The following is a 22,692-nucleotide window of genomic DNA, read 5'->3' on the forward strand; positions in this document are numbered from 1 at the left end:
AATGGGCGTTGGGGGAAGTGAGGCTTTAATCATTTTTAAGCACCAGGCAGATCAGCCAACTACCAAACCGCAACTCTGGAAAACCTGTTTGCTTCTTGTCAAGTTCTCCATCTCCACCCCCTCGCTGTATTCCCTTCCCGGCCCTCCTCCGTTAAATACGGCCTTCCCCCCTCGCCCCCCCCCCAGGCCCAGCCTTCGCATGCTATCATTGCACCCTGCAAACTGGCACGAGGAAGAGGAGACTCTGCTTTGTTCCAAGTCAAAGCATCAATCTAGCTCAAGGTTGTCTACGCTGAATGCCAACAGAACTCCAGGCATCCGGGCAGGAGCCACGACCGAGATGCAGTTGCCAGAGCAGTTTAACAATCAATCCCTCTTCGCAGGGAACTCTGGGAATTGTAGCTCTTTGAGGGGAACAGGGGTCTCCTCATACAACTCTCAGGACCCATAACGAACCACAGCTCCCAGAATTCTTTGCAGGAAGGCATGGCTGCTTGAAGTGGTATCACAGTGCTTTCAACGTATGGTGCGAATGAGGCCCTAGTCCAGTGTTTCCCAAATAATATAAATAAAAGTTTATTGGGTTTCCCAAACTTTGGTCTCCAGCTGTTTTTGGCCCCGTGACTGTGGGTGTCCAGGGCCGTGGGTGCCCTGGCACTGGAATCTGTGAGTGCCTGTCCCCTTCATGGGGGATTTTGTGGGTCCTCGGTAGGGTTGCCAGACTCAATAGTGGGCAGGACTTCTGTGCCTTTAATTGCCCTGCTCTCTTTTGAGTCTGGAAACCTTAAAGAGAAACCATCAGACCCTTTGTTTAATTTCCAAGCAAAGGGTCTGCTGGTTTCTCTTTAAGGTTTCCAGACTCAAAAGAAAACAGGGCAATTTAAGGCACAGAAGTCCTGTCCTCTATTGAGTCTGGCAACCCTAGTCCTCGGCCACCCAGGGCCACCCATGATCCCTAGCTAGCAGGACCAATGGTCAGGGACGATCGGAATTGCAGTCCAAAAACAGCTGTAGACCCAAATTGGGGAAACCTTGCCTTGTGGGAAGCAGGATGTTGGAGTGGATGGGCTATTGGCTCAATCCAGCAGGGTTCATCCGACCCCCTTACGGATTGCATTCATTATCGATTTATGCACGCTGTCTGCCAACATCTCCACCAATCCCCCTCTGAGTATTGGGCCAAAATGTCAACGAGAATGATTTGTGCTTATCCAAACATCCACTCATCAAAAGGTTTTACAAGGCTCTGCTTGGGCCAACTGCCTTGTTTTTCCATGCGGGTAACGCCTGGAAAAGACTCTGCAGGAACGGCACAATTCTTGAATAGCTCCCCTTGTTCTTCCCAAGCCTCCGGAGCGTCATGGCAAGTTGAAAGTGATGGCAGCATCATAAAATATGCACAGCAGCAACTGTAAAACCAACGATGGTGTAACCTTGTCGAGAGGATCTGCCTTTTCCAGCTTCTTGTGTGCACATGTGCCGGAAAGGATTTTTGTGCCGTGCTCAGGAGAATAGTACATTTTTTGCTTGTTTGTTTTAAAAAGTTGGAATCTAGTCTGGCTGCTGACTAAATGCAGAAATCCTGCACCTACAGCACCCTTGGCAAATGGCCACTCAAGACTCTTCCTCCAGCGAAAGAAGAGTCCAACACCACCTGAGGCAGCCTCTTCTGCTATTGCAAACATCTCTTCCCATTATGAAGTTCCCCCCAAGGCTTCGCTGAAATCTTCTCCCATGCAAAATCCACCCACTAGTCTTGAAGCCTTCTGAAGCCACAGAGAGCAATTCCGCTCCATTGTCTGGGTGACATCCCTTCAGTTATTTGAAGGCCATTTCTGCACCTCGCCTTAATTTAAGCAAAACGGATGAATCCTCATACTTAGGGTTGCCAGGCCAGCAGCATCCCAGCTCTGGAGTCTTCAGGGCCGAAATCGAAGGCATGGGGCGGCCCCTGGAGATTTCATGGAGGCGGGGCCTGGAGACGGAGGTTAATTGGGAGAGAGGGTGAAGGAGGGCAGACTCCCACCCAGGGTTTCTATGCTATAATTTACAGCCAGCTCCTGGGAGGCTGAAGCTTGCAAGCTGCATGCACAGTCTTCTTAATATTTTATATTATTATCGTTGTTGTTGTTGTTACTTCAGGTCAGATTTGGAGGGCTGGCAACCCTACACTTCTGGCCTAGGGGCACTGTCATATCTACCAAGTGCCCCGGGAAAAACCATATTGCAGCAGCCATTTTCTGTGCCACAATCTCAAACTGTGCTCTCAGTCTTGTGCAGCTCCCCAAAATGTGTGTTTTTGGGGGCACAGCACAAGATCTTGCTCCAAAAAATAGCTTTTTTCAGGGCAAAGGCAAGATGTGGGTCTTGTGACTCGCCCAGGAGCAAATCCCAAAAAGAATTCTTCAGGGGGCGAGGGCGGGGAGTGAGCCATGACTGTTTAAAGTAAAGTTGCCATATTTCAAAAAAGTTACAATCCGGAATACAAAGTTGTTGAGCTTTATTGGGGGGGGGGGAATTGCCTCAAAATCAACACTTCTGATATGGGCTGCCATATGCCCGGGTTTTCCTGGACCTTCTGGCTGCTTCCCGCAACTTCTGCCTGGATGTCATTTTCGACGGCTGAATCCTTGCACTGTCCGTGAAAATCCAGACACATGGCAGCCCTGGTTTAAAGTGGAACCATGGTGCTTTAAATGTAGGTCTTAAAACCCAAGCAGATTGGCAAGAGGGGGGGCATTGTTTTGGATGTTTGGGGCCTAGGTATTTCAGTGCCCCCAAAAGTCAAGATTAACACCTTCCATTGGGGACAGAAGATAATGTATTATCATAATGCCGGTTAGTAGTTCAGCTGCCATATTCTGCACGAACGGCTGTTTCTGCATACAGAGCACATTGCAGTAGGCTAATCTGGAGATTTACCAGACCTTTTCCCACCCCCCAACTCAGAGCTTGGGTACCCAATGGATGTGCCATGCTTATTTAAAAGTGACAGCCATCTTTAAAAGTGCCCATTGATCCAGTGTTTAGTTTCCGCATGCATAGCGCCCTAAGGTGGTGATCACGGAGCAGAACAGAAGTGTGGCGATGGTGATTAGCACCATAGATCAAACACCATGGCCAGCCTATCAGGTGCAAGCAATTGAGCAACGCGGGCTTGAAGAGTTCCCCTGCTCCGAAGAATGAACCGCTGCCTCCCCCTGGTGGTGGACGACTGAATTGCACCAAGGGATTGAATAGCATCCGCTTTTGCCAAGGAGTTAATTCTCTCGAGAGTAGTAGAAGTAGTGCCCGTCGGATATAGAACTCCTACATGCATGCAGCTTGAGCGCAAAGATTTCAGGTGGACACTGGGTTTACCTGGCCAGCCTATGCACAGTCCTAAAGCAATCTGCCCTTCCCATTTGCCTTATCTTGTAATCTGCGGCAAGCTCTAGAACCTGTTTTGGCATTGGTGATACAATTCAAACAAATTAAAAGTGCACAGGAGTGATGTGGGGGCTGATTAAAAGAGCATCCCACACCATGGTTTGATGCCTGCTGGCCAGTGGCCAAACTGGATCATTATTACTCCCCAGGAGCAAGGCTGAGAGGCAAGAACCTTGTGTTGTGCCTGTCAAATGACTCACACATTTATAGCCTCAGACCAGAGAGGTAACAGTGTCCTTAAGGGCAGATTTCCACCTTCCACAAATGTGCCCGATCCCATTTTGAAGCTCTCCAACTTGGTTACCATCGCTGCTGCCTGTGGGAGCAAGTTCAACATTTCTCTACTCACTTTACCCATGTTGTATGTAGTTTTGTAAATTGCTAACCTGTTATCATCTATCCTTACATGCCTTTTCTCTAAACTAAAAAAGTCGTCCCCCTCCCCCCGGACGGCAAGCTTCATTCGCAGGGGAGTCACGCCAACCCGTTGATCGTCTTGGTAGCCTTAAATAAAATACCCAAGGCATATTCTCCCCCACCCCCTAGATGCAGGATGCTTTTAGCAGAGGAATTTGGTCTTGTCTTAAGCGGCCCGATCGGAAGGTCGGAAGTTCGAATCCCTGCGGCGGGGTGAGCTCTGGTTGCTCGGTTCCAGGTCCTCCCAACCTAGCAGTTCGAAAGCTCGTCAAAGTGCAAGTAGATAAATAGGTGCCGCTCCAGCGGGAAGGTAAACGGCATTTCCATGTGCTGCTCTGGTTCGCCAGAAGTGGCTTTGTCATGCTGGCCACATGACATGGAAGCTGTATGCCAGCTCCCTCAACCAATAACGCGAGATGAGCGCCGCAACCCCAGAGTCGGTCACGACTGGACCTAATGGTCAGAGGTCCCTTTACCTTTACCCTTTAAGAAAAACCTATGGCCTGTCTTGTCCAGCATCCTATTATCACAGGGGGCTGCAGGAAACTCTCAAGTAGGATCCAACCACAAGAGCATCTCTTCTCTCCTGTAGTTTCCAGTGACTAGTATTCAGAAGCATTGCTGCCTTCAACTGTGGAGGCAGGCTTCATGGCTAGCAGCCATCAAAAGCCTTCTCCTCCTCCGTGAATTTGTCCGATCCTCTTTTGAAGTCATCTAGGTTGGTGGCCATCACTCACTGCCTCCTGTGGGAGCAAGTTCCATGGTTTAGCTGTGTGCTGCGGAGCAAATGAAATTAGGAACAACAGCTCTTCCAGCTGGCTTCCATGCGAGATGCTTTCCTCTCCCTCCCGCCCTGCCGCCAGTGTTGTCCCCCCCAAAATAAAAGTTCCTTGAAACCCAGGTCCTAGTCAAGGAAACAGGAGCCACGTCAAGTATTTTGGCACTCGCTGAGCAACACACCTATATTACCAGCTAATTATCTGATCAATCATTAGAGCTGTCAGATCTGTCTGAGATAAGAATGGCTGCCTGCCAAGGTACTGAATCCAGGACGACTGTTTGATGTTATCGTGCTACAATTAGGCTACAAGCACAGCTTCACAATGGAGGCCAAGAGAAAGACGTTTAACAAAGGGGGGGGCTTCCTGGGCCCAGAAGCAGCCAGGATTGGTCAGATCAGCAGGAATAAAACACTCCACCTCTTTACCAACGACAGTTCCTATTGTTATACACCACCCAAAAGCTATTGTACTACCAACCTTACTATATCCTTGTGAAACATGGACCACGTATAAATGCCATCTCCAACTGCTCAAAAGATTCCATCAACGGTGTCTCCAAATTTTTTTACACATCACTTGGGAAGACAGGCGAACTAATATCAGTGTACTGGAAGAAGCAAAGATCACCAGTGTTGAAGCAATGATTCTTCAACATCAACTTCGTTGGACTGCCCGTGTTGTGCGGATGCCTGGTGCTTGTCTTCCAAAGCAACTACTCTATTCCGAACTTAAAAATGGAAAGCGCCGTGCTGGTGGTCAACAAAAGAGGTTTAAAGAGCAAATCTAAAAAAATTGTAGTATAAACACCAACAGCTGGGAAACACTGGCCTGCGAGTGCTCCAATTGGAGAACAGCCTTTACCAAAGGTGTCATGGGCTTTGAAGACACTCAATCTCAGGACGCAAGGGAGAAACGTGCTAAGAGGAAGGCACGCTTGGCAAATCCACACCGTGATCAACTCCCGCCCGGAAACCAATGTGCCCACTGTGGAAGGACGTGCGGATCCAGAATTGGCCTCCACAGTCATTTACGGACTCATTGTTAAAACCGTGTTTATGGAAGACAATCTTACTCAGCTAGGAGTGATAGAAGAAGAAGAAGAAGAAGAAGAAGAAGAAGAAGAAGAAGAAGAAGAAGAAGAAGAAGAAGAAGACCCAAATCTCTCAGTGGGGAGAGACTTCAGGGGTTCCAAGTGCTTAGCCAGGTTCGTTTTTCTTGGAACGACGATCAGTGGAGACTGTGGTGTCTTTAGGATATATGGTTTTATTTACACATATATAGAACCTGAGCATAAGATGTAGGGGCTCGCAACATCAGCACCCCAACAGATCTTGCTTCTCCATTAGTCACAGCTTGGAGTCCAGCACAGAGCAAGCAGGTCTCGGTGTCTCCAGCTCCCGGCCTGTTTCTACCACGCCTCTCACTCTCTCACCAACACACTATCATAGGGTGCCAATTCCTAGAGGCCCCAGGTCACTTCGGGGACCCCAATTTTTTTTGAGGGGGCTGGGCTCCCCCCAAAACAGATGGGCATTGCTGCCTTCCTTTCTTTTCCACGTTTAGATTTCATTTCCCAGCAGGCCCTGTAAAGGAACTTGTAAAAGGGTTCCTGGGATTGGACAAAAACCTCCGGCATCATTTCTTACGGCCCTTGCAATTGGAACTATAAGGGGTTTGTGAACCGCTCTGAGACCTCTGGGTATATATCAATTCAAAGAAGAAGAAGAAGAAGAAGAAGAAGAAGAAGAAGAAGAAGAAGAAGAAGAAGAAGAAGAAGAAGAAGAAGAAGAAGAAGAAGAAGAAGAAGAAGAAGAATGATGCACAATGCAGCGGAGTAGGCAGAAGAAATCCCAGAACCAAAATAATGTTCCAAACAAGAAGAGGAAGCTGAGATTTGCATTCTCTGGCTACTTCTGCAACGTGTGTGTGTGTGTGTGTTGGTTGCAAAGTCCGTTGGCCACACGTACTTCCAACAGCAAGAGTAGCTCCCATTGTCAGTCCCAGCTGCAGGCGACTCTCAACTAAATCCCTCCCAGACTAGCAATTGCAACTACAGAAGCTGCACTGTAATTGGAGTGGGAGAAGGGGAAGGACATTGTCCAGACCTTTTTTTAAATATATAGATATTTATTAATTTTCACAGTAGAAAAAGGGTTACAGAAAATTGGAAAGGGTGGGGAAAATACAAATTCAAAAAGCAAAAATCAGAAAAAACATAGAAGAAAAAACACAAAATAAGAGAATAAAAAGAAACTGTATAACTTATCTTTATCACAGTGTATATTGGGACCTCCTCGGGTTCCCGTCCCTGTGTATCCCAAACACATTTCTAATTTAGCAAATTCTACCTCTAATTATTCACTTTTAATACTAAATTTCTTATTTTCTAATTTAAAATAACCTCTTCACTTAATCCACAGGTTTATTTACCACCTAATTTCTATTCTTAAAATATTACTTTAACATGATTTTTTAAATACAATTTAAAATCTTTCCACTCTTCTTCAATTGCTTGTTCTCCCTGGTTGCGGATTCGTCCGGTCATCTCTGCCAATTCCATAAATTCCATCATCTTCATCTGCCATTCATCAATCGTTGGTAACGTTTGCTGCTTCCAATATTTAGCAATCAAAAGTCTCGCTGCTGCAGTGGCATACATGAAAAAAGATACCTTTCTCTTGGGAATCTCCCTCCCTACAATGCCCACTAGGAATGCCTCTGGTTTCTTCACAAATGTGCCTTTTAGCACTTTCTTAAGTTCATTATAAATCTTATTCCAGAAGTCATTCACTAGTGGACATGTCCACCACATGTGGTAAAATGAACCTATTTCTTTCTTACATTTCCAACATTTGTTATCATTGTTGTGGTAAATCTTTGCTAACTTTTCTGGTGTAAGGTACCATCTATACATCATTTTCATTATATTCTCCTTTAATAAGCTACACGCAGTAAACTTAATATTTTCCTTCCACAACTTCTCCCAATCCTCCATCATAATATTATGTCCCACATCCTTTGCCCACAAAATCATAGCATTTTTAGTTTGTTCATCTTTTGTATGCCATTCTAGCAGCAATTTATACATTCTCGAAAGTATTTTCGTCTTAGGTTCTAACAATTCTGTTTCCACCTTTGACCTCTCAGTTTGAAAACCAATTTCTCTATCCATTTTAAACGCTTCATTTATCTGATGGTATTGGAGCCAATCATCCAATTTACCTTTCAACTCCTCATATGTTTTTAATTTAAATTGGTCTCCATCTTGAATCAATAAATCTCTATATTTCAGCCAACCGGTCTCCATATTTAACCTTTTTCGAACCTTGGCCTCCAGAGGCGAAAGCCAATTTGGCGTTTTTCCTTTCTAATAAATCTTTATATCTGGACCAAACCTTGAACAATGAATTTCTGACAATGTGTCTTTTAAAGCTTCCATGGGCCTTAACCTTATCATACCACACATATGCATGCCAACCATGAACATTATCATAACCTTCTAAATCCAAAATATTAGCATTTTCCAATGTGAACCACTCTTTCAACCAGCAAAAGGCAGCTGCTTCATAATAAATTTTTAAATCAGGTAGAGAGAAGCCTCCTCTTTGTTTGTCATCAGTCAATATCTTATATTTAATTCTTGGCTTCTTCCCTTGCCATATAAACTTTGAAAGCACCTTTTGCCATTCCTTAAAACAAGTCAACTTTTCAATTATTGGCAATGATTGAAATAAAAACAACATCTTTGGCAATACATTCATCTTAATCGTTGCTATACGGCCCAACAAGGACAGTTTCAGGTTGGTCCACGTTTCTAAATCCTTCTTAACTTCATTCCATAATTTCACATAATTATCTTTAAACAAGTTTAGGTTTTTTGCTGTCATATCAACACCAAGGTATCTTACTTTTTTAACAAAAGATAAACCAGTTATTTCTTGCAATTTCTCTCTCTCTTCCTTATTCAAATTTTTATCTAATACTTTAGTTTTTGATTTGTTCAATTTAAAACCTGCTACCCTTCCGAACTCTTGAATAACTTCCAGAGCCCTCTGTACACTGGACTCTGGATCTTGTAAAGTTAACACCAAGTCATCAGCAAAGGCTTTAAGTTTATATTGTCTCTTCCCTACAGTTACACCTTTTATTTCATCATCTTTTCTAATCCTGTCAAGCAGGACTTCCAGGACCGATATAAAAAGTAAAGGAGAGAGAGGACACCCTTGTCTTGTACCTTTCTCAATTCTAATCTCATCTGACACCATATTATTCACGATTATCTTGGCTTTTTGATCTGAATATATTGCTTTTACTCCATTCAAGAAACCACCGCCCATTCCCATTTTTTCTAAAAAAAAATTAAAAAATAGCCAAGAAATATTATCAAACGCCTTTTCCGCATCTATAAACATAAAGATGGCTTTTTTGTTTATCTTCTGCTCCAGCATTTCCAAAATGTCAACTATATTCCTAATATTGTCTTTCAAATGCCTCCCCGGAAGGAAGCCGGCTTGATCTTGATGAATAAAGTCTTTCAAAACCCTTTTCAATCTGGAGGCTAAGATGTTTGCAAATATTTTGTAATCCACATTAAGTAAGGATATTGGGCGATAGTTCTTAACTTGCGTTCTATCCATATCCGGTTTTGGTATCAGAGTGATGTAAGCTTCTTTCCAAGATTCGGGGGCCTCTCCTCCATTCAAAATTTCATTGCATAAATCTTTCAATGGTTGTACTAACCAATCTTTCATTATCTTGTAATATGCATCAGTCAAACCATCCGGTCCTGGGGTCTTGCCCGACTGCATTTGTTGTATAGCATATTCCACTTCTTGCGTTGATATCTGTTGGGAAAGTAGGGATTTATTCTCTTCTGGGATTCTATGCAGCCCAAATTTGTCCAAAAACTGCTCCACTTCCTCTTTATTTTGATTATCTTGTTTGTACAATTGTTTAAAATACTTCTGAAAAGATTGTCCAGACCATTGTCCAGACCTTTGTCATTTACAGTGGTACCTTGGCTCTCGAACGTAATCCATTCCGGAATTCCGTTCAACTTCTGAAACATTCAAAAACCAAGGCACGGCTTCCGATTGCCGTAAGGGGCCCTTAAACAATAGCCAACAGCTGCATTCGAAACATTTGAAACATTCAAAAACCAGAACACTTACTTCTGGGTTTTCACCGTTTGGGAGTTGATTTGTCCGTCAGCTAAGCCGTTCGAGAACCAAGGTTCCACTGTACAGTGGCATACCAAGGGGGTGCGTTGGGGGTGGCCCGCCCCAGATGCCACCCTGGAGGGGGTTGACACTCGGCGCCCCCCCCCCACGACTCCCAAGCCGAGCCCTACCGCCTGGTAAAAAGCCTCACTCTGCGTGGCGGTGCCTCGCTTGCTTGCTCACCTGCTCGGCCGGCATACACTTTGCTTCTTCCTTCCTGCTGGGCGGAGCTGTGGAGGCTGGGCGGAGCATAGTGACACATGCGTCATACGATGCTGCGCATGCGCGCTCTGTAGCGACGCCCCATCCACAGGTGCTCGTCATGTTTTCCGCTCCGGGTGCCTGAGCAGCTTCCTACACCAGTGACTGTACTTTCAAGTTTCTTTTCTGCCGTCCCTTCCCTCTCTCCCTCCTTCCCTCCCTCTCTCCTTCCCTCCCTCCCTCCCATATCACTATCCTTGTCTGCCCCCACCCCCAATATTTTCTTCAGGTTGGTGCCTGTGCCCAGTATTGTTTTCCCACCTAATAGCTACAGGTACAGGTGAGAGGGATGGAGGAAATACCCAGGGCCGTCTTAAGCATGTCGGGTGCCCTGGCTCCGTGGTGCGGTGATCCCTCCAGCGCCCCCCACCCCATTTCTCTATGCAGCTGGCAGGCGCAGCGCACAGTGCGGCTGCCGCAAGCGCAGCAACACAGCGCCCCCTGGTGGCCCAGTGCCCCCTGGCGGCCCTGCGCCACCCAGCTTAGCCATAGGACCGGCCCTGGAAAGACCCCAGCCATTAGTGTCTCCAGCTTCCAGCCTCCAATGAAGGAGAGCCCACCACTTTCCTTTTTTTAAAAAAAAATATAGAACTTTATTCAAAAGAATTTCAAAGAATACAAAAACAAATTTGCAAATCAGATAAAGACAAAAAATACATTAAAAATTCAAAAGTAAGAGAAAAAAAGGAATACAACATACCTTTACATAAAAATGCCTAGGCTCAAAGGTACGGGGAAAAAAAAGAAAAACCAAGGAGAAAGAAGAGAAAAAAGAAAAAAAAGAAGAGAAAAAAGGGGGGAAGGAAAAAAAAGGGAAAAAAGAAAACACAACTGAGAATAAAAAGAATTGTTTCCTATTATTTGTAACACGCGTCCCTGGATATATTACTTTTCCATTGCTGAATTCTAAATTATATCTATACACAATTCATTATTAATAAATTCACATTATGATGAATTCTCCTCTTGTAATTTATTTACTCTAAGCACATCATTAAATTACATTCTAAATTCTCTTTCTCCATATAATCCTGTACATATCTCCATTCGTCCATGATTCTCTGCCTGGGTACGTCTCTAATTATAGCTGTCAATTTCACCATCTTCAAATATTCAAGTAATTTTTCCTGCCATTCCTGGATTGTTGGTAATACAGGAGGGCCCACCACTTTCCGTGAGAGACCCTTCCACTGTCAAACAGCTGCTGCGGCCATATAGTTCTTCTCAAAGTTTAATCAGAATCTCCTCTCTTGCCATTTGGGCCCAACACTCTGGAACAGTAGAAAACAAACTTGCTCCGTCTTCCACATGACAACGCTTTAAGACAATTGAAGGTAGCTATTTGCACCGCTCCTCTGTTCAGAGCGGAGGGGAGGGGATTCGGCAAATTCATGGAAGGCATCACCAATTACTAGCCACAATGGCTTTCTTCTGCCTCCAGTTTCAGAGGACTTTGAACAGAGGTTGCAGAGAATCACAAGTCAGAAGAGTTGCACTCAGATCCTCTGGAGGGCTGTTTTTGACGATGAATACAAACTGCATTCCCTGCAAGTATCCCAGAAAAAATGGGACATCCTGTTTTTTCTCGTGACAGAGTGGTGGCCATTTTGGACACCATGATCTCTCGCCATTTCACACCGCAATTTCCTTTCCCCAAAAGCCTATTTCGGGGCCTCGATCTTGTGCAGTAAACCAAAATAGATGTTTTGAGGTGCCTGGGAAAAAAATGCTTTTTTGAGGGAGAATTGCACGAGATCATAGCGTCCAGAATGGCAGTCATGATTTCGCTCAAGAAACATGGGGAAATGGCGCCCCAGATTATGTCCCAGATTTTGCCATTGATGTCTTGGAGGGTTTGAAACTGTGCAAATAGGACTACAGGCAGGGCAGTCTCGAGCAGGTCGCGCGCCCTGGTGCTGAGGGGCGGAGATCGCTCCGGCGCCCCCCGCCCTCACAGGGCGCAGCATGGTTTCCTACCGGCCCGGCGCCCTGGCGCACCGCGCCACCGGGGGTCTACCTAGAGCTGGCCCTGACTACAGGTGAAACTCGGAAAATTAGAATATCGTCGAAAAGTGCATTTATTTCACCAATGCAACTTAAAAGGTGAAACCAATATACGAGATAGATGCATGACATGCAAAGCAAGATATGCCAAGCCTTTATTTGTTGTAATTGTAATTATTTGTCGTTAGGCGGGTCAATTATAAATGGAATGTAATTAATGAAATGTAATAGCGATGTTTATTTTTGTATTATTGTAACTATTCGTTTTATTACTGTGGAATTTCTAAAAGAAAGCATTTGTAAAAATTAAAATGAAAATAAAAAATAAAAAGTTGCATTACTGAAATAAATGCACTTTTCGACGATATTCTAATTTTCTGAGTTTCACCTGTATCCAAACTTTTTCTGTAACTGCTATACTATATAATTTTTTTAAGTGTTTTATTTCCATCAGTTAAATGATGGAGCACACAGAGACCAAGGGTGTGTGTGTGCATTGGGATAGATTTAAACCTGTGCATTATATTTCTTTATTGTTCCTCACAGACACACCCCATTAGAAGTTAGATAAGGGAGAAAAAGAGAAGATTATCTGAGCCCTTGGGGGCTTATTTTGGGGCGTACGAAAAAGAAGAAAGCTAAAGAAACTGTTATTCTCCAGTTGAATAAAATGCCAGGTTTAACATTTCACTAATTATGGCACTGTTTTTTTACAGCAGGGATCTTAAAAGCTTTTTCTTTTTTTTTCCAGAAAGGGGAGGGGAAGAGGAGAGGGGGGGAAATCAAAGGGGAAAGATTGACAAAAACACAGAGGAGAAGGTATAAAACAAGATTTATATCTACATAATTTCCTGTAATTGCTGATAGAAGATGTTAATATTCCTTTTGATGCTCTGTACTTAACGCCTGGGGTCTTTGGCGTAACTGCCAGGAATGGCAAGGAGTCAATGGGGATTAAATCAGAGGTCCCTTGGCACAGTAGCCAACAAAAGAAAAGAAAAACTTTAAAAACTTTAGGAATTGGTTGGGGGAGGAGTAAGAGGTGTTTAACTCAAAGCCAGATTATGTCCTCATGACCCACTTCTTCCCACCCCCAGAAAAACTACAGAAGCATATTGAAAAAATTCCTTCTTCAGAAGAAGTGTGCATGCACACGAAAGCTCATACCAAAATAAAAACTTAGTTGGTCTTTAAGGTGCTACTGAAGGAATTTTTTTATTTTACTTCGATCCAGACCAACACGGCTACCTACCTGTAACCAGAAGCATATTGAGTAAGACAAGAATCACATTCTGTTTTTTTAAAATAATATTTATTCATTTTACAAACCACACAAGCAAAAATATTTCTTATAATACATATTTTTTCTTAAACATTGCTATGTGACTCCTTCCAATCCCCTCCATCTGAATTTCATATCAAATCACCTTTGGCAGTTCCTAAATCCAATACCTCATTCTAACTCTAAAAACAAAACCTATTCTTTACATTTACACCGAATGCCTCCAACCTTTTCCCTAAAGGATATTAAATGTTACAATATTTTTCAAGCTATAACTTACATTTCTTCCAATCTTCCTCCACCTCCTCCTCTTCCCGGTCGTGGAGTCTCCCAGTCAGTTCAGAAAGTTCCATAAACTCCATCATCTTCATTTGCCATTCGTCTATTGTTGGTATCTCTTGACTCTTCCAATTCTTAGCCAGTAGTAGCCTCGCAGCAGTTGTGGCATACAGAAAGAAAGTAATGTTCTTTTGGGGGATTTCTTTCCCCACAATTCCCAGTAAAAAGGCTTCTGGTCTCTTAATAAAAGTGTCTTTCAACACTTTTTTCAACTCATTATAAATCTTTTCCCAGAAGTCTTTTACTTTGGGGCATGTCTACCACATGTGGTAAAAGGTTCCTTCTTTTTCTTTACATTTCCAACATTTATTATCAGATGTATGATACATTTTTGCAAGTTTTACCGGTGGTAAATACCATATGTACATCATCTTCATGATATTTTCTCTCAAAATAGTACATGCAGAAAATTTAATTCCTTTTTTCCACAACCACAAAAATCACATTCTGAATAAGAACATAAGAAGAACCGCTGGATCAGGCCAATGGTCCATCTAGTCCTGCATCCTGTTCTTACAGCATAGCTGCCAAGTCTCCCGTATTCCCCGGGAAACCCCTGTTTTTCTCCCCTCATGGCTTTGATCTATAGGTTGCCACTAAAATGAGGCTGCATTTTAAGCTGCATTTTAAACTGTATTCTAACTTATATTTTAATCAACTGTTTTTGTTTTTAAATGTTTTTACTGTATTTATATTCAGTGTTAGCTGCGCTGTGCCCGGTCTTGGCCAGGGCGGGGTATAAATTATTATTATTATTATTATTATTATTATTATTATTATTATTATTAACCCATGAGTGCAGAGGGCACCCTCACTTTGTTGCAACCTTGCTCGTTCATTTGGGGTGCTGATGAGGACACTTAAGTGGCCATCTCAGGTTGTCGCCTTGCAAAGAAAGTTCTCTGACCTGTTCAGCAACCTCCTCCTCTCTTAGATTCTAACCCTCACTGGGTACCAGACCCTAAGAATTGGAAGCAACTCGGGGCAACATCTGGAATGACCCACAATGATATTATAGCTGCACGAAATCACAGCACGAAGCAAACAAGCCCTCTGGGGAGCAGTGCTGTGCTGATGACTAAGCTGTGAATGCCATCCGCACAAATTGACAGCCATACAATAAAACCCAACCACAATGAACATGCTATATGCTTAGAATGATTAAGTATAAATTACGCACCAAAGCTTCCAAAATGAATCAGCGGAGAGAGAGCGAGAGAGAGAGAGAGAGAAGAGGAAGAAGAAGAAGAAGAAGAAGAAGAAGAAGAAGAAGAAGAAGAAGAAGAAGAAGAAGAAGAAGAAGAAGAAGGAGAAGGAGAAGAAGGAGAAGAAGAAGAAGAAGAAGAAGAAGAAGAAGAAGAAGAAGAAGAAGAAGAAGAAGAAGAAGAAGAAGAAGAAGAAGAAGAAGAAGAAGAAGAAGAAGAAGAAGAAGACCTGCAGGCGGGTGAAAAAAGATGAATGGCCATGCTTGCACAGGGTAGAGATGGGGAATAAATTCAGCTCACTTTGCTTTCAATGGTGAACTCCTGCACTTTCAACAACAAGAACAAGAACAAGAACAAGAACAACAACAACAACAAGAACAACAACAACAACAACAACAACAACAAGAACAAGAACATATTTATACCTCACCCAGCTTGCTGGGTTTCCCCAGCCACTCTGGGTGGCTCCCAATCGAATTCTAAAAACACAATACAGCATTAAACAACAGAATTTGAAACAGAGCCCACCTTTGAAATCCAGACTTTCCTGAATTTTGCAATGCAGTTCTACAGCTGTGTAATGTGCACAATAATGATGTAAGATGAGCACAGCAATACTAGTGAAAACAACATGCTAAACTCCATTGTATCAAAGGAAATTGCTTTGCAAAAATTGCTTTGCGTCTGGCAAAATTGCATCTAAACGTGTGTATTCACACCAAAATGATGAAAGGAAGACTTAAAATAATAATACAATACAATCACATTTTATGTGGTGGTTCAGTTCCAAGGGATCCACATAGACTCAAAAATGTGTATACAGTCATATCTCGGTTTAAGTCCGCTGTGGTTTGAGTACTCTCGGTTTGAGTACTCCGTGGATCTCTGCAGCATGCACATGCACAGAAGCGCTCTATCGGCGCTTCGCACACACGCAGAAGAGGCACTTCATTTAAGTACTGCTCGGGGAGCGAATGGCTCCCCGGAACCAATTGCGTCCTTAAACCGAGGCACCACTGTGCTCAAATGATAATGATAATAATGATAATTTATTATTTATACACCGCCCATCTGGCTGAGTTTCCCCAGCCACTCTGGGCGGCTTCCAATGCAATAATCTATTAAACATTAAAAGCTTCCCTAAACAGGGCTGCCTTCAGATGTCTTCTAAAAGTCTGGTACAGTGTTACCTCGCTAGACGAATGCCCTGCTAGACGAAATTTTCGCTAGACGAATGGGTTTTGCGATCGGAGGTTGCCTCGCAAGACGATTTCGTTTTGTGAAAAATTCATCTAGCGAATCGCTGTTTCCCATAGGAATGCATTGAAATTCAATTAATGCGTTCCTATGGGCAAAAAAAATAATCAATGCATTCCTATGGGATTCGCTAGACAATTTTTTCGCAAAACGAATTGACTCACAGAACAAATTAAATTCGTCTTGCGAGGCACCACTGTAGTTGTTTTTCTCTTTGACATCTGGTGGGAGGGTGCTCCACAGGGCGGGTGCAACTACCGAGAAGGCCCTCTACCTGGTTCCCTGTAACTTGGCTTCTCGTAGTGAGGGAACCAGCAGAAGGCCCTCAGCACTGGACCTTAGTGTCCGGGCAGAACGATGGGGCTGGAGACGCCCCTTCAGGTATACTGGACTGAGGCCGTTTAGGGCTTTAAAGGTCAGCACCAACACTTTGAACTGTGCTTGGAAACGTACAGGGAGCCAATGTAGGTCTTTCAAGACCGGTGTTATTTGATATCAGCGTCCGCTCCCAGTTTCCGGGTCACCTTCAAAGATAGCCCGACATAGAGCGCATTGCAGTAATCCAAGCGAGAGATAACTAGAGCATGCACCACTCTGGCGAGACAGTCTATGGGCAGGTAGGGACTCAGCCTGAGTACCAGATGAAGCTGGGAGACAGCTGCCGTGGATACAGAATTGACCTGTGCCTCCATGGACAGCTGTGAGTCCAAAATGACTCCCAGGCTGCGCACCTGGTCCTTCAGGGGCACAGTTACCCCATTCAGGACCAGGGAGTCCTCCACACTCGCCCGCCTCCTGTCCCCCCAAAATCTGTTCACCCCACCCATCCTCCAGCCGCCTCCAGACACTCACACAGGACCTTCATCGCCTTCACTGGTTCTGATTTGAAAGAGAGGTAGAGCTGAGTATCATCCGCATATTGATGAACACCCGGCCCAAACCCCCTGATGATCTCTCCAAGTGGCTGCATGTAGATGTTGAAAAGCATGGGGGAGAGGACAGAACCCTGAGGCACCCCACAAGTGAGAGCCCAGGGGTCTGAACACTCATCCCCCACCACCACTTTCTGAACACGGCACAGGAGGAAGGAGCGGAACCACTGTATGACAGTGCCCCCAGCTCCCAACCCCTCTAGACGGTCCAGAAGGATGTTATGGTCAATGGTGTCAAAGGCCTCTGAGAGATCCAGCAGAACTAGGAAACAGCTCTCACCTTTGTCCATAGCCCGCCGGAGATCATCAACCAGTGCGACCAAGGCAGTTTGGAATTGCCCTCCACAAGCAACCTGGGACTTCCCAAGTATGGCAGAGAGCTTTAAAAGCTCTCTTTTGCAAGGTTTATCCATTCCCCTCACAGAGCTACAATTCCAGAGAGGTTCAACAACTAATCCCTCTTTCCCATAGAACTCTGGCAATTGTAGCTCTGCTTGGGAGATATAGGGGTCTCTTAAGAATTCTCAGCACCCTTAAGAAACTACACATCCCAGGATTCTTTGGGGGAAGCAGTTAAAAATGTTTAAAGTGGCATAGCGCTGCTTAAAATGTATGGTGCAGATGTGGCCCAAATCTTTCCTGGTATTTCTCGGTGATCTGGTGTTTCTATAGCGAATCTTTCACCAACTTGCAGTGACACACAAATATTTAAAGTGTGCCATTATATGCAAGACCTTGCCATTCTTTCTATTCCCGAGTCAAATATTCCATGCTAAAACATTCGCACCCACAACACGAGGAGGGTGGCAAGGCAAAATGTTCAGGCTTTTAACTCCTTTCATAATTAAGGGCCATTTTAAATCCCTGGTGTTTTTAGTAATGGCTTATTTTAGGCATGTTGTGCCGATGAACGATTGTGGGGATATATTATTCACCGAGCCCATGTCTAGTGAGAAATATTTTGACGGGTTAATGAGTTTTGGTGGGGAGACATTTGCACTTTTATTAACTTTAGATACGATACCCCAAGGATACAAAGAGGCCAATTTTGTAGTTTAAAGTGTTTGGGTTTCTTTTCTTAATGACAATTTAATTGAAGTCACAATGCATTAAATACAATTGTGTTCATCCAGGTGCAGAAAGGAAGAAGGGGGGTCTAGTTAGATGAACAGATACGTCCAACCAGATGCAGTGGCAGATTTGTGGCCTGTGGTCTGCAGAGTCCTTTTGGGGGGGCGCGCATATATATATGGTAGAACTAAATGTATAAGAATGTGTCACTGATTAACATGGACTATACGGTAAGTTGTTGTTAGGTTTACTTCTGTATCAACATATTCCTTCTCTCCATGGCCTTGGTGCTAGCAGTTGTGGACCCTGACTTCATTGTACTAAGCCAGGCATAGGCAAACTCGGCCCTCCAGATGTTTTGGGACTACAACTCCCATCATCCCTGACTACTGGTCCTGTTAGCGAGGGAAGATGGGAGTTGTAATCCCAAAACATCTGGAGGGCTGAGTTTGCCTATACTGTACCTGTACTAAGCATTGGTACTGCCCACTGGAAAGACAGATCGTGAAGCTGAGGCTCCAATACTTTGGCCACCTCATGAGAAGAGAAGACTCCCTGGAAAAGACCCTGATGTTGGGAAAGATGGAGGGCACAAGGAGAAGGGGACGACAGAGGACGAGATGGTTGGACAGTGTTCTCGAAGCTACCAACATAGGTCTGACCAAACTGCAGGAGGCAGTGGAAGACAGGAGTGCCTGGCATGCTATGGTCCATGGGGTCACGAAGCATCAATTCTTCAGCGATCAGCCTCCCATCTCCTTCCCAAAGCTGGGAAAGAGAAAAGGAGCATGTAGGACTCTAGGACCCTGTCAGAGCCTTCATGCCTCCTTCCCAAAGCGCAACACCTCTCCTACCTGACTTTGAGAAGGCAGCATGGGGGCAAGGGGGCAGGGCATCAAATGTTGCCGAGAGCCGCCAAAATGGCCTTGAGGGCCACATGTTGAACTATCCTGCCCCAGACCCCCAGAAAGCTGTTGCTAATATACCTCTTATACTGAATAACCTATAGTCAAGATGATTTGGGAGGTGTCTATTAGGGTGGGCGATATCTGGTTTTCAACTTTGTGATACATCATCAGCTAAACATCACAATATACTGATATATCACAGTATCTGAATTCAAGATGGAGCTATGTAGAGGCATTGGCTAGCTTCACAGTTTTTCCCGCATTGTGATTTTTGCATAGCACACCCACCCACCATGATTTGCAATATATTGCGAGGTCAAAAATTATGAAACCGATATGGACTTGAAACTGGTTTTGGACGATATATCGCTCAGCCCCAACACAACCCATGATTTGCGATGTACTGCTGAATCAAAAACTACTACACAAGATATCACAATATCAAACCAGTTTTGGTTGGTATATCGATATATCAACCAGCCCTAGTGTCTATATAAACATGCGTCCCTGAATCGCTGCCTCTTCGAATTACTAACAGTGTTATATATATGTTTGTGTTTCATGCTATTGCTTGAGTAATAATTGCTTGAGTAATTTGTGAAAAACTTGAGAAACCATTTCCTTTCCTTTTACAGTCGTTTTTAATTGTCATTTTCAAGAACCACCATGAAAAACGTACGAGAAGAGTGTCGCTTTATAGAAGATTAACTATAGAAACACTCCTGATTTAGGTTCCCTGCTTAATACTGGAGTGTGAAATAATTGTTTCTTTCCTTCATCCTCTAGGCAGTGGCTGCAGTTAAAGGAACAAAGTCAATATAATTAGAAGGCGTTGCCAGTTTGGATTGAGTTGGAGCCTGCCTGGGTGGGGAGAAAGCAGCCCTGTTAAATCCCGGCACATCCATTGTCCCCGGAGATTACAGCTAATGCTTCCTGTTGCCACCCATCTTGAAGAAATTAGCAGGTGGGCAAGTTCGGTATTGTAGGATGAGCGGTTGCGGTTTACTTTGCCTGCTTCTCAAAGTGTGCGACACATTCCGGAAAATGGTTGCTTGCAGGAATGTGTTGTAAAAGGAAGACATACCTATTGTTTCAGCAACCAGTACAGTGGTACCTCTGGTTAAGAACTTAATTCGTTCCGGAGGTCCGTTCTTAACCTGAAACTGTTCATAACCTGAGACACCACTTTAGCTAAAGGGGCCTCCTGCCGTCGCCGTGCTGCCGGAGCATGATTTCTGTTCTCATCCTGAAGCAAAGTTCTTAACCTGAGGTACTATTTCTGGGTTAGCGGAGTCTGTAACCTGAAGCGTTTGTAACCTGAGGTAAAGGTAAAGGGACCCTTGACCATTAGGTCCAGTCGTGACCGACTGGGGTTGTGGCGCTCATCTCGCGTTATTGGCCGAGGGAGTCAGTGGACAGCTTCCAGGTCATGTGGCCAGCATGACAAAGCCGCTTCTGGCGAACCAGAGCAGCGCATGGAAACACCGTTTACCTTCCCGCTGTAGCGGTACCTATTTATCTACTTGCACTTTGACGTGCTTTCGAACTGCTAGGTTGGCAGGAGCTGGGACTGAGCAACGGGAGCTCTCCCCGTCACAGGGATTCGAACCGCCGACCTTCTGATCGGCAAGCCCTAGGCTCTGTGGTTTAACCCACAGCGCCACCCGCATCCCCTGAAACCTGAGGTACCACTGTACAAATTTGGACAAAAAATATTGAACCACACCAAAGGCAATTTGTGGGTTTCTGCATGAGGACAGGAAGGTGACTTTTGATAAGACTGTCACAATTTCTCCCAGGAGAGGATGGTTCTCAAGCCAAGACCTTGTAGGTGAGTGGTCTGCAAGTATGTGAATACCCTGTTCTGAACAGGATTGCATTCACTCTGAAGGAACAATTAAGTAACCTGGAGGGGTTCCTGAGACTCTATCTTTGTCATATGAGACCAAGTGACCCCCTCTGTGGTTCAGAGTGCCCCGTACCAACTGGTTGGTACAACAATTACTGGTACACCTTTTCCTGGATAGGATTAGCTTAGCAAGTGTGGTTTATTTATTCAATTACTTTTATACCTTTCATAAAGGACACATTGCATGGAAATCCCATTGGGAAACTGTAGAGAATCACTCTCCAGAGAGGTGGACAGCTGGAATCTGAGAACCTGCTTTAGCTAATAATAATAATAATAATAATAATAATAATAATAATAATAATAATAATAATAATAATGCAGAGTAATCCAGGGGGTATTGAAAAGAGATAACTTCAATTTTGTATGGTTCCTTTTGCTCTCTTATATCAATGCTATCATCCCTCCCACCCCCAATCACTCAACCCCTTATGGGGAGGTTCCGGAAGGAGGCCAGTCTGGTGCAGTGGTTAGGGTGTCAGACTAGGACCTGAGAGACAAGGGTTCAAATCCCTCCTTGGCCATGAAGCTCACTGGGAGCAACTGTCATGGACTGTGGAACCCCAAAGGGAACCCCCAGGGAAGAAAGCTCAGAGCCAGGGGTATGGGATGGTGACGAGCAGTCAGAAGAAGAAGAAGATGGAGAAGACTGGGAGGAGGAGGTGTCTGAAGATGAAGAGGCAACAGGGTTTAGTGAGCAGGAAGAGTCTGTGGCAGAGAGCAGTCCAGACTCAGAGGCAGCAGTAGAGAGGGGCCAAGAGGCAGAGTAGAGGCAGGCTGCTAGCTCCCCTCCCTTCTGAACACACAGAGAAGTGAAAAGAGCAGAGGAGAGATTAGTTGCATGCAGATGGCAGTCTGTGGTTGCTTAGGGGGGAACCCTGGAGAGGAGAGAACTTAGGGATCTCTGGGAAAGCAGGGGCTTTTAGTCCCCACAACTGGGCAAGACCTACTGAGAATTGCTGTGATCACTAGGCCTGTGCTGTTTTGGTTTCTTCGAATAAGGAGTTAACTTCAACAAACACTGTTTGTTTATTGCTGATCTACACCTGACTCTGGCTCTTGAGAGTGACCCTGGGCCATTCACTGTCTCTCAGCCTAGCCTAGCCCACAAGGTTGTTGTGCGGATTAAATGACGAGAGAAGAGAGCAGCATACACCATCTTGAGCTGTTTGGGGAAGAAAGGTGGGATAGAAATGCAAGGCAAATAAAATAAATAAGACAACTAGACATTGTGAACTAAATATCTTTCAAATATTTACTCTCAGCCGTTTCAGAATACAAATATTGTAGTGTATTTGCACACTTTGCTTTGAGTAATTAACAACCGTTGTACTCCGGTTTTGTATCTGTTTTTCATATATTGGGTCCTCCCTAACCAGAGGGCATGTGTTGCAGTGTGACCTGGCAACCAGACCCTGTGTTGTGGGTGGGAACGTTTGGATGGCCACAACACCCTATTGGAGGTCCCTCGATCATGGGTGCAATCAGACCGATGGGATGACGGCTAAATCGATCGAGGGACCTCTATTTAAGCCCATGCATGTGTCCCTGAGCTTCCTCTTTTGGGTTTGTGCATCGGAACACCCGCCCACCTCTCCCTATATTTAGGTCTTGCGCTTGACTTTGCTATGCCGTCGTGTGTCATCTATTGTTGGGACAGGGACACAGCAGGAATTT

The 22,692-nt window shown here is 44.5% G+C and overlaps 1 protein-coding gene across 1 annotated transcript; it reads left to right on the top strand.

Annotated features, from left to right (window-relative positions):
• Nucleotides 1-2,832: 2,832 nt before the first annotated feature.
• LOC132591204 (uncharacterized protein DDB_G0286299-like) lies at nt 2,833-15,050 on the top strand (the record flags this gene model as incomplete). The annotated part of the gene is made up of 3 exons (XM_060268577.1): nt 2,833-2,838; nt 6,355-6,462; nt 14,973-15,050. Coding segments are annotated over exons 1-3 (192 nt in total), but the record flags the coding sequence as incomplete, so codon positions are not given.
• Between the last annotated feature and the right edge of the window lie 7,642 nt (nt 15,051-22,692).

The sequence above is a fragment of the Zootoca vivipara genome, chromosome 15 (assembly GCF_963506605.1).
Source record: "Zootoca vivipara chromosome 15, rZooViv1.1, whole genome shotgun sequence".
Classification (NCBI taxonomy): domain Eukaryota; kingdom Metazoa; phylum Chordata; class Lepidosauria; order Squamata; family Lacertidae; genus Zootoca; species Zootoca vivipara.